At 38.8% G+C, this 13,511-nt stretch overlaps 1 protein-coding gene across 2 annotated transcripts in view; it reads right to left on the bottom strand.

The window, feature by feature from the left end:
• Positions 1-2,459: 2,459 nt before the first annotated feature.
• The window catches only part of LRBA (LPS responsive beige-like anchor protein), a 626,758-nt gene continuing 615,706 nt past the window's right edge, over positions 2,460-13,511 (bottom strand). The window contains exons 55-56 of one of the 2 annotated variants that reach the window (XM_088448343.1): positions 5,427-5,578; positions 2,460-4,123 (exon numbers count right to left, since the gene is read on the bottom strand). In XM_088448343.1, the coding sequence (XP_088304469.1) occupies positions 4,033-4,123; positions 5,427-5,578 (243 nt within the window). In that variant the 3' untranslated portion in view covers positions 2,460-4,032. The remainder of the gene's footprint in view (positions 4,124-5,426; positions 5,579-13,511) is intronic. The other variant, XM_088448354.1, reaches the window with a different exon arrangement.

The raw sequence follows: 13,511 nt of genomic DNA, 5'->3' as shown, positions 1-13,511 counted from the left end.
AAGTTTCAGCTTTCTGGGCCAGCTGTATTTCGCATCTAACATACAAAGGCCATTTCACTAGATTTCATCTCCCAAAAATATCCTATGGCTGGCCTGATATGTTTCTAATTTGCCATGTTGTTCTCTTGCTTCCCTGTGTGATGTTTCCCTTTTGAATCTCTATGTCTCCACAATCCCTTGGGGAAAGTGTATGATTTCCTCTATTTAGAATATACTTTTGGAAGTCAGATTTGTGTCCCATAGGACATAGGTGGTCAAGTTGGAGATTGATTTTAGGCCGGATGAGAGAATAACTATCGGGCAGAATTTATAGACTCAATATCTTGCACCTGAATTTCAGCTGCAATTGGCAGAGATGGCTTATACTTTTCTCTACAGATGGTACTATACATATATCAAACTGGAAATGTGTACCCCACTTCCAACCCAGCCTGTCGGAGGAGTTGCAGTCACAGGGTAAAGTTCCTTTTTTTTTCTTATGAAATTAGATCCAGAATTTTATAAATTATCTGTTTGAAGCAAAGGTTCCCAAGGACTTTTTTTTTTTTATTTCTTATACCCCCAAAAGCTGTATGACTCAATTAAATTGGTTAAATATTTTACCAGTTGCTAAGTCGGCTGTTGACTCTCAATGTAGGAATAGGTGTATGTTAAAATACAGTTCTGTTACCCCTGTGAATTAGTGGGTAGTATAATAAAACTTGCACTAATGGAAATGAATATGACTGTGCGGACAGCTAATCATCATAGATTTGTTCTTAAATCCTCTTTTCTGTAAAGCCTGACATATCAAACAAGCAGAAATTATGATTATTTTATTTTATGAATGTAAGTGTCAATTTTTTAAAATGTGTCAATTGGTCAAATTAAATAACGCAAAACATATGAACATATTATATATATATTTAATAGTTTTGGAGTTTTATCTGTTTGTGCACCTGCACTCTACAGCATAAGCAAAGCCGTGACCATGGCTTATAGCAATGACCCATAACAGCTGCAGGCAATGTTATATGGATTCACATGCATTGTGGAAACAGTTGATTTTAAGATCTTGAAACATATCAAACAAGACCAAATTCATCAACAGCACAACTATTATTCAACCCTTCCAGCTGCAGTTCCATTGCCACCTCCTAGGAATATTAACATTCATGACAGCTATGGCCATGAAGCAGATTCCACTTCTGCTAACAGATTTATTGGTGTCACCATCTTTTAAACTGCATATTTTCCAACCTTTTTGGGATGCCCAATATTAACGACAAATGTAATTCATAGGCAGCTGACGCTAAAAGAATGAAGGGACAATTCAGACATAAATAGTTGGCTGTTTAATGACCAATTCAGAGAATGGCTGAAGAGAATCTGCCATGTTTTGAGTATTAAAGTCCCTATTAAATAGCACTTGTTGCCTTTGAGGTTGTGACAATTTTCTGGATTGAATCAATATTCATGAGAACACAGTGTTTAAATTTACAAGGAACCAGGGCCCCTATGCCTAATGATTATAAAGTGTCTCAGTGAGCTCATGAGTTCCTAAGGAACTGACAAACCGCATACCATGAATAATGGTTCAGAACAACAAAATGTCGGCTTACACTATGCACAGGTGACAGGCAAGGACAAATGAGGGCAGCTCTTCTATGGCAGTGCAGTACAGTCTGGCTTTGTTCCAGATTATGCTGCACATGCACAGATCACCGTGAAAATGGCGCCTGCACCATGTTCCCAGTGACTTCTCTACTGTGCATGCACAAATCTCCAGGAAAATCTCCACCTGCGCCATTTTCCCTGTGATTTCCGCAGCACTCCAGAGAGGCAAGTATAATTATATTGGAGCAGAGTGTGCAGTGTGGGACCTCCTGGTCCCAGGGGCCCATGCACCCATTATAGATATGCCAATGGGAGGTATAATTTGGTAAAGATGTGGTAACACTAGGACAATGTTCTATTCCAATTTTACAGCTTTATGTTAAACAATATTCAAAAACCTTGCTTGATAAATAGAAGCAGAACTGAACATAAAGTTATAATTAAAATCTTTTAGCTGCTGGCTTTCAAAATCACCAATTTTTCTGCAATTTTACTGGACATTTTTAAAACGGCAATGTTATTAAAGGTAAAATGCGACGGTTATTGGTTTTAATAACATTGCCATTTTAAAAATGGATGGCAAAACCAGCAGCTCAATACATTTACCCCCAAAAATTGACCATCATCCATCAAATGGAGAAACCAAAAAGGTGCATATACTTCTTTCTTCTTCTCATATTGTCTGTGCGCCCTTGTAAGCATACATCATCTACAAACTCTGAGATGTACAGAAGTACAATTGTTAACATTATTTCTCCTTTCTGGCACATTAGGTGCCTCTACCATATCAGAGCATTGACTGTGGCCAAGCTCATTCCAAAGTATGGTACACCTATCTAGGTCCAGGAATACAGGCCCTGAGCAGGACACAGCTATACAAATAGAGCTGCAAATGTTTTGTTCTGGAGCCACCACTTCATAAGAAGAAATATGATCAACATCCACAACCCCAAAAAATAAAGTTACATTTCTGATTTGCAATTACAAATTCCATTTTATTTATTTTTGTCCATTCAAACTTACTTCATCCCACACTTGAGCTAATTAAAATATGCTTATTGAATGAGTAGAAAAAGGTGAGCTGTACTAGTGATCCAGTAGACAAATCTTTGATTAAGAAACATGTGGAATGTAGGTTCAGCCCACAAGGAGATCACAAAGTACAAACAAGTCCTTATGCAATACAGACATACGAAACAATACAGTTCTTTTTTTTCACAAATAGTTTTACAGTATTCTGCACAGCAATCTTGTAGAAAAGGTAAGACTATGTAACAACAAAATAACTTGATGTTGTTTAGATTAGATTATTACTTTAGGTCTGTCCAGGTACACACTAGACGGGTTTTACACAAAAATTTATTAACATGATTTGGTGCTAAAACTAGTAGAAAGTAGTAAGCCAGTTGGAGCAATATAGAAATTCTAGACTACTAAAGAGAACATGTCTGGGTTTTCTTGAACAGATTTATAAGAGTATTTAAAAACTGTGGACTTCACCTGTTACATTTTAACCTGTCCGCACATTTTAAGAAGCCATCTATAATTTACTAGATATCAACATTTTCATAAAAATGTGAAGAAACATTTGAGTGATTTAACATCAGCTCCACTCACTTCAAAGCCTATTTAACAACGTAATGTCAATAGCAATAATGTGCAGTAACCCACTGCTACCAATAAGACATTATTACGTTATCTGAGCTAAAATCTGGTTGCAGCACATTTGAGCTATGGGTACTATGCAGCTAAACAAGTTTAATATGTTATATCTCCAAACCATTTAATTCCACTTTAAACAAAGGAAGAGTAATTTTGAGGGAGAACAATATATTTAATCTTTCCCTGAACTTATATACTCTGGCATCCGGATGAAACTGATTTCTTCCTAATGTTTCAAATTCAATTAACAATAATTACTACAATTTGACTGAAGATTTCTCAGAGCTATGACTGTACAATCTTTTGGAAAGAGAGAGAAAAGAAAAGTGTGGCAGCACTACATAGCATGTTAGAAAGGTGCCCACGGGAAAGAAAACCCTCAGATAAACTCAAGATACAGGAAAGCTAGTCAGAGACCTGGCATAAATGATCCAGCCACCATATTAAGCTTATTTTCAAGAGACACAGATGAAAATAATCTTCTCCATAGGACTAAAAAATATATATTTATTTATATATTTGTTTTACTACAGAATCCCAGCAGCCTTTTATACTTCTGCTTGTTTTTTTGTACCCACAAAAAAAAGGTAAAGCAAGGTCTACAAAAATAGCAATTAACTCTAAAAATAGTTTGCTGATTTGAGTTTCATTTAAATTACATTCAGATGTAATTAGCCATTTATAAAGGACCTAAGCGGCGGCAGGTGACTTGCGTGGCCTGCCAGAAGTGAGCGGTATCAGTGCATCAGTACAGTGCGGGCATCTTGCTTGCTATCAGTATCTTGTCTGATATTCGTGGTGCCAGCGGTTAAAGTCGTTGTAGAAGAGCACAATGCTCCCAGATGCCATGCCGGTCATAATGCACCTGAAAGTGAATTGAAACCAGATATTTAGACAGATGATTAAATTCTGAGCAAACCGTCTAATAATTGCACACGACCAGAATTAAATAGCAATAGGAAAGACAGGAGAAAGTCTACATTTAACACGCAGTGTGGTTATTTATTGTCGTAAAAGCAGTAAGGCACACATTAAATTAACTGCAAACCTAATTTAACCCCCTGATAGCCAGTGATTGCAGCGTGTGTTTTCCATTAGCTGTGGTCTAATTTAGTGTAGACAATTAAGCTGTGTCTTTATGTAGAAGGTGGGCTGTGACTGGAAGAAGTTATATTTAATGAGCTATCAAATGAACTAACAAGACCAAAGGTTTTATTTGACACACTATAAAAATGGTTGTTATACAGTCTATAATATCATAATATGAGAGGAAGATGTACCATCATTATTACTAGACAATCCTGTCTGCGTGTAAATCAGTTCCTGAACAGTATACGTTGTTCTCCTGATGGTCATGCACCAGACAGCTATACTTTATCTCCTGGTTATCATGCTCTGAGTACTAGACAGCTATATTTTGTCTCCTGGTTACCATGCAATGGAGTACTAGACGACATCTATACTTTGCCTCTTGGTGGTCATGCTTTGAGTACTAGACCGCTATATTTTGTCTCCTGGTGGTCATGCAATGAGTACTAGACAGCTATACTTTGCTCTGAGTACTAGACAGCTTTATATCCTGGTGGTCATTGCTCTGATAACTAGCCGGCTATTCTTTGTCTCCTGGTTATTATGCAATGAGTACTAGACAGCTATATTTTGTCTCCTGGTGGTCATGCAATGAGTACTAGACAGCTATACTTTGCTCTGAGTACTAGACAGCTTTATCTCCTGGTGGTCATTGCTCTGATAACTAGCCGGCTATTCTTTGTCTCCTGGTTATTATGCAATAAGTACTAGACAGCTAGTCTTTGTCTCCTGGTTAGTATGCAATGAGTACTAGACAGCTGTACTTTGTCTCTTGGTTATCGTGCAAAAAGTACTAGACAGCTATACTTTGTCTCTTGGTGGTCATGCACAGACTACTCCTGGTTATCATGCAATGAGTACTAGACAGCCATACTTTGCTTTGAGTATTAGACAGCTATACTTTTTCTCCTGGTTTTCATGCAATGAGTACTAGACAGTATTACTTTGCTCTGAGTACTAGACAGCTATACTTAGTCTCCTGTTGGTCATGCACGGAGTACTAGACAGCTATACTTTGCCTCTTGGTGGTGATGCTCTGAGCATTGGACAGCTACGCTTATCAAACAGGTTATACTTACCTTTGGTCATAAGACAAGGCCATGGATCGGATGCCGGCATCACAGCCTGGATAGGCAAACAGTTGTTTCAGGTCACAAACTTGCCAAATCATGACAACTCCACTATCTCCTCCTGTGAGCAGGTACTGTCCATCCCGACTCAACAGTATTGCCTAGAAGATACAACACACACCAAGTTACACGCAGAATCGCAGGGAAACGTGTGCTATATACATATTTTCAGGATGTAGCAAATTATCACAATATAGCCTTAAACATAAGGTAACACATTGAGGACAGTTGTGTTGCCATTTCGTTTGTGCCTTTTACAACCAGTAAATGCAAACAAAAATCTACATTGCATTCCCCTTAATGTATAATTTCAGGGAAAATCCTATATATTTTACATGAGCATAACAAATAATGTTGTGAAGTTATAGATGTGCACTATATTTTCGTGAAGCAGTGTTCTCATTAATATGTCCAGTGAGCACTTATGTTCATATGCATGTAATCTGTCTGTAGTGTTGTCTATAGATTCTAACAAATGTACTATAAGCCACTGTAGATTTTACCATATGAACTTTGTATTATTTTTTATTTTTAACATAATATTTTATTGAAGTATTTGCTTTAAAGAAAATATCGTTTTAACACCACAATATGAGCGAGTGCAAAAACCTGATAAAGTAAAGCAACATTAGCACTGGAATAGCACAATCAATCAAAACATAGAAAAACAAAATATCTATGTTACTTACACAGTGCATCCAGAAAGTATTCACAACGCTTCACTTTTTCCACATTTTGTTCTGTTACAGCCTTATTCCAAAATGGAATAAATTAATTTTTGTCCTCAAAATTCTACACACTATACCCCATAATGACAACGTGATTTTTGCAAATTTAATTTATAAAAAACCCACTAAAGGTGCATACACACACGATTTTTTTAATAATCGATAACAATATCATTTATCGTTCAATCGTTGGAAAAATCATTCACTTTCTAAATTAAAACTATGAACGATTATTGTTCATGCGCGTTCATGTTTGTAGTTCAGTAGAACTGACCAACTCAACGATTTTAAGTAAGGGAATATGCAAAAATTGTTTGTAGTTCATCAAAATCGTTCATTATATTTAGTAAATGAACGATTTTAGTAAATGATTTTCGTAAATTTTTCCCTTGAAAAAATGAACTAAAATAGTTTACTAAAATCGTTCATTTACTAAATCGTTGTGTGTGTGTGTGTGTATGCAGCTTCAGAAATCACATGTACTTAAGTATTCACGGCCTTTGCCATGAAGCTCAATATTGAGCTCAGGGGCATCCTGTTTCCACTGATCATCCTTGAGATGTTCCTACAGCTTAATTGTAGTCCACCTGTGGTAAATTGAGTTGATTGGACATGATTTTGAAAGGCATACACCTGTCTATATAAGTTCTCATACTTGACAGTGCATGTCAGAGCACAAACCAATCATGTAGACCAAGGAATTGTCTGTATAGCTCCGAGACAGGATTGTCTCGAGGCACAAATCTGCGGAAGGATACAGAAATATATCTGCTGCTTTGAAGGTCCCAATGAGCACAGTGGCCTCCATCATCCATAAATGGAAGAAGTTCGGAACCACCAGGACTCTTCCTAGAGTTGGTCGGCGGTCTAAACTGACCTATGGTCACTCTGTCAGAGCTACAGCATTCCTCTGTGGAGAGAGGAGAACCTTCCAGAAGGACAACCATCTCTGAAGCAATCCACCAATCAGGCCTGTATATTGGAGTGGCCAGACTGGTCTGATGAGAAAAAGATTGAACTCTTTGGCGTGAATGCCAGGCATTATGTTTGGAGCAAACCAGGCACCGCTCATCACCAGGCCAATACCATCCCTACAGTGAAGCATGATGGTGGCAGCATCATGCTGTGGGGATGTTTTTCAGTGGCAGGAACTGGGAGACTAGTCAGGATAGAGGGAAAGATGAATGCAGCAATGTACAGAGACATCCTGGATGAAAACCTGCTCCAGAGCGCTCTTGACCTCAGACTGGGGCGATAGTTCATCTTTCAGCAGGAAACGACCCTAAGCACACAGCGAAGAAATCAAAGTAGTGGGTTCAGGACAACTCTGTGAATGTCCTAGAGTGGCCCAGCCAGAGCCCAGACTTGAATCCAATTGAACATCTCTGGAGAAATCTGAAAATGGCTGTGCACTGACGCTTCCCATCCAACCTGATGGAGCTTGAGAGGTGCTGCAAAGAGGAATGGGCGAAACTGCCCAAAGATAGGTGTGCCAAGCTTGTGGCATCATATTAAAAAATACTTGAGGCTGTAATTGCTGCCAAAGGTGCATCAACAAAGTATTGAGCAAAGCATGTGAATACTTATGTACATGTGATTTTTTTCTTTTTTTTTCCTTTATTAAATTATCAAAAATTGCAAAACAACTGTTTACACGTTGTCATTATGGGGTATTGTGTGTAGAATTTTGAGGACAAAAATAAATTTATTCAATTTTGGAATAAGGCTCTAACAGAACAAAATGTGGAAAAAGTGAAGCGTTGTGAATACTTTTCGGATGCACTGTATATCAGAGGACACCCAGGGGGAGAGCAGATGGGAAGGGAGGAAGTTTTCCAAAGGGATCCAATCCTAAAACATATATCTTTTCTCATTACACTTTCCAGAACATCTACATCTAAGCACACCAGGACAATTAGATGCATACCGTGACCGTGTCATACTTTATATTAAATATTGCAGCAAGTAGTAAACTAACCAACAACAAAAAAAAATTGACTGAACATAAAAGCACAAACCCCAGTAGTGATGAACACAGTACACCATGCAGCACATCCACATACAAACCTGTCCCATTAGATAATGGTGTACATTCTGATCAATGCTCTTCTGCAGCAATATACGATATGTGATCAACATGAATGAGCCGTGGAACCTTTATGTATCACCACACAGAAATACTGACAAAGAATATTACATAAGCTAAATCAATACTCATTTTGCTCCCTCGTTTGCACTGCTGCAATCCCCTGAGGCTATTTTGAAATTGCAATTATTACCATGACAAATAATTATTTGCTACACTTAGAAAATTCATCTGAAGAAAATCCATTAACCTCCCAGTCACGGTTCACTACCGTTTTATATTCTGAGCATTTTATGAGAAAAATGCTATAGTAAGAGGCAAATTAAAGCCATTAATCTTTAACCCTTCTATAACCCGAGAAAGTGATTCCTCCGATGTCTTTATTAAATTAGATCCATCTATTCAGATTATCCAATTTGTGAATGTGTCCTCGCAGGTCACAATTTCCACCCTCTGCAAGATGAAGCAAATGTTTTGGAGTGTCATTTTTTTCTCAAAACTGATATTTTGTCTTTGAATCTGAAATTGCTGTCACTGGCCATCTATTCAGGTATATGAATCCCATACTGTACATTCATCACAAACCAATGTGAGCTCATTCACTTTGCAAACAGAGGTGGAAGGATTGGATGCTATTTCATTTACTGAGCATATGGTAATATAAAGATATTAAATAACACACTAAATAATTTTAAGTAAAGAATAATTGATTGCTCTTATATAGGTGGCATTCCCACCAGGTTAATACACAATGGGAAAACCAATGTTTGAGGTCTCTGACAAATAATGAATATTCTACAGCTAACACAGTGATTCCCAAAATGTCTTCCCCCAAACAGTAATGGAGGACTCCTGGCTGGATTATTTTGCCTGTTGGAGAGTAACCCAATATAGATGTCTCACTTCCAGTATGTGAAACATATTACATGTACTGTATGCCAGGTGAGTGCATTAGTGTGTTTGGTATATGACCACCAAAAGCATCGTCGGGCAGGGGCATAAATATAGAATAAAAAAGGTCCGCTAAGCCTATGAATCGCCCATGGAAAGTGTACTACAGTATGTTCCCTTTTCCATTTTGAAATGGATTTAATCTGTCTGTGGAAAAAGTAAAATATGAATACAACTGCATATACTGAATGTGTACATATTTCCCAGCTCAGCGCACACAGACTGGAAGACTGACCTTTTCATGTCAGGAAACATATCATATGTAAAGCTGATGAGTCAGAAAATCTTTATGCAGACTGTCTAACATCAAGTAAAGAGGGGGCACAAGGAGGCAAAGATAAGGGTAAATATGATCAGAGACATCCCTGTAGAGGGAGTTGGAAATATCTAACAGGCAAGATAAGAAATATGGCATGGATTATAGAGAATGAGGACTACAAAAAGGTGAGTGCAGACGTTTATGGGAAGTAAATATGAGTAAATGCTGAAGGGTAAAGCAGATACATGCCGCTTTACATTACAAATGGCTGTAGAGGGGAACTTTAAATGTGATCTTTCTTGTATTATAGGCACTTCTGCAAACTTTCAGAAACAAATGACTATAAATCACATCTTCGTATACACAAACGCACACTACAAAGCATGTAAATATAATAAATGCCAGTCTAAATGTAGGGGCCAAACAGATGCTTTCAGAAGCCAATACATGAGTCTTTCCATACAGATCTATAATCATATTCAAAATAGGAACGTCTTGGAAGAAAAGATGATTGTAAGCTTATATGAGCAGGGCTCTCCCCTCTTCCTCTTCTGTACATAGTTATGTTAACCGCACAATGTACTTATATCTCTACATGAATTTATATATGGCTGTACTTCTGTATCTTATTGTTTGCTTTCAGCTTGTACTGCGCTATGAATCCCTTATGGCTCCTTTTAAGTACATAATAATAAAAAAGGACAGTGGAATTTGGCCACAAAAATAGGGGTTGGACTTCCTTTTAAAGCATACTTGCTAACCCCGGAGGGGAGGTACAGGGGGATATTGCAGGGGGTGTGATGATGCATGGGGGTGTCATCACAGCCCACCCCTTGCTGCTCAGTGATGCTGTGATGATGCAAATGGAAACTTTTATGGGCAGTGAAGGCAGAGCCAAATCGCCCAAATCGTGTCATCAGCACCCAGCCACTAAGGAGCCTCCCGGGACATTGTGGTGCTGTAGATAAAGTATGGTCGGATGGTATGCAAATCTAGTATGGACAATTTCAGTCACAATGTTCTCAGGCAAGCCATCTACAAATAAAAGTATAAAAGTGTGATACTGATATACTGTCGGATGAGCGTGAAGAATGGTAAGTGCTTTCTACCTACAAGCTACATCGAAAATAGATGAGAAGAAATCTGAAAATTCACTTCAATAATTATAAAAATGATTTAACAAAAATATTGTGTTTAAAAGCGAACTATAACAAAGGTTCTGATAGTGTTCAGTAGCCATGTAGTGTCAGAGTTCATCATTTTAGTCAGCTGAGCGTAGTCCCCCAGGAGTAAGCCTGGATAGAGACCCAAGAGAGATTACTCAGTGCAGGGATTCTATTGATCTCTCTGCAGCTGATAAACACAGCAAGCCTTCACACTCACAGAGCCACCAACATAACTTGTAGATGGTCCAAGCAGAGCATTACCAATTTATGGGAACAAAATTAACCTGAATGCTATAATTTATGTAATAACAGAAACTTAAACCAACAGACCATCCCATTCACATTACTGTTCCACAGATAATCCAATGGGGCTGTTTGGTCAGTATTAATTAAAAATTAAGCTTCGGTCTGTGTACACCAACTGGCTGCTCTGTAGCAACTATAAAAATAGGTACTGTACATATTTTACTGATCTTTCATCAGGAAGGCTCCTCTTTCCTTATATGACCAAGTGTTTAAATAATTAAAATTGCATAAGCCTTAAAGTTCTAGGTGGAAGAGGCTATGCAATGATAGTGTTGGCTGCTGAAATCTGATGGCTTAAATAAAGCAAATCCTACAGATGTGTCCACATACATCTAGCCTTCTTGCATGTTAAACAGACCTAATTGTGTCATGCCGTGGCGCGTTGAGCGTCTTTTCATGCAACTTTTTCCCTTACATTGCATCTTATTTACAGCCGCTGACACTGTAACGTAACATCGCTTTGTGAATAAGACACACTGTTAAGGGAAAAGTTGCACGAAAAAAACAGAAGATAGATGTGGACACAACTGTAGATGAAAGATTAGTATTACGTAGCAGTTGCCTACAGTATGAGTGTACTTTCCCTGACAGAAACTTCCTTACTGATAAAATTCTAAGGGTGGTATCCAATTAGCCCTGAACAATGGATCCCCTGGTGTTACCCAATTAGCCCCGAAGTCTGCCCGACACCAGTACTTATCAGGAGCTTAAAATAATCCACGATAAATGCAGTTGTTTCACAGCCTCAATGGTGAAAACACATAGGTCCGTGAGCTTATCACGGATCCTATGTGTTGTATCATATTATTTGTCCGAAATAACAGGATAGGGGGAAAAAAAAACGTGGTCGAAAAACATGGATAATCTGCAATAAATCCCCGTTTTTCGCCGATTGCGGCTAATTGGATACCTCCCTAAGCCTCCACATACTGTACACGAGGCATGTCAAACATGTGACCCAAATAAACATTTTATGCAGCCTGACTGTAAGGGCCCAAATACAAATATCATGCAGCCCAAACCCCTGCCGCGATCGAAGCCTAGCTCCGATCGAGAAGTGTTTTGTGTATTTAAAACTAGGAATGCTGGTCTCTGAAGCTATCAGAGACTAAAGAAGCCTCTGGTCGCTTAACAGGCCAGCTGTCAGAATTGGTAGGGACGATTACCTAGGAGCCTAATGTGCTAAATGCAGAAGAGATGACACTAGCGGTGTAACGCAAGATTGCGTATTCTGGACGCTGAGGTGTGCCAAGTGCTGCCGGGATGACACTGGCGGCAGTGCACTAGAAGGTGCACACTGGACACAGGAGTGCGGCCTGTGCCGCCTAGTTGACACAAGTTGCAGCACATGGAATAATGCACTCAGGGCGCAGGAGCGGGATCCGTGCCGCCTGGATGTGGCATTGCATAAGGAGCTCTTATACAGGGGGCATTGCATAATGGGCACAACTACAGTGGCATTGCATAAGGGGCTCTAATGCAGGGGGCATTGCATACTGGGCACAACTACAGAGGCTTTGCATAATGGGCTCTAATACAAGGGGCATTGCATAATTGGCACAACTACAGTGGCATTGCATAAGGGGCTCCAATACAGGGGGCATTGCATAAGGGGCACTGCATTCGTTTTTATTAATAATAAACCTTTCAAAATTGCATAGAACACTTTTTTTTTCTTGCGGCCCACGCACTCTTAGACCTTGAATATTCGGTCCGGATGGTATTTTGAGTTGGACATGCCTGCTGTACACAAACAATGAGAGACAGTAAGATGTTACACTAAAATGATTTCTAAGTAAAGTAATAAATTTTACAAAAAGACAAGGAGTACTGTACAAAAAAATAGTTTATAACTACAATACTACTTTTTCCCCTAATACATGTTGCTATAAAAAAAATAAAAAATAAGTAACGGCGCAGTACACGCATTATATAAAGGGACGTGAAATCAATTGCACTGACAGAGTCATGTCTACAAAGGGTGGCAATGGGGAAATACCAAACAAACAGCTTTATAGATGATCTAGAACACCAATGCTGCTGTTTGCTTCTATTATTTTCTTAAACACAAACAAAGAAATCACTTGTACCCAGTAGATTATGGTGTGTAAGCAGCTACTGTGCCCTTTCCAATCTCCAGACAAAGCAAATAATTGGATCCCTTGGGGTGCAAGAGCTAGTGTCTTTGCCTCAGGTAACAGCTCTGTTTTAGGAGTGGATTTCTTTCCATCCAAGTTATTAATTCTGACATCTAAACATTGCATGGTAGATGTGCTTTGACGTGCTTTTGGCTGGGGCTATGGTGGGCAACGCAGCATTTAAAACAAAAACAGGTGTATAACATTGATTAGGCTCTGAGTATCCCCAGGCAGTCTGGAGGTCTCTTGGTAGATTTCATGAGCAGGCTACAAGAAAGTAAATTAGAATTCTGTCCTGTGTCCGATGATTGTAAATTGTTACTTTTGTTGACATCCTGTGGGCTTGGGCTTACTGTGACACATGAAACACAACCTGTTTAACTCCCCTCATTCACTCAAT

Source organism: Taudactylus pleione, unplaced genomic scaffold (assembly GCF_031769625.1).
Source record: "Taudactylus pleione unplaced genomic scaffold, aTauple2 ptg000021l, whole genome shotgun sequence".
NCBI classification, from domain to species: domain Eukaryota; kingdom Metazoa; phylum Chordata; class Amphibia; order Anura; family Myobatrachidae; genus Taudactylus; species Taudactylus pleione.
Note: the sequence above shows the minus strand (reverse complement) of the source record. Positions and strands in the feature narration are given on the sequence as shown.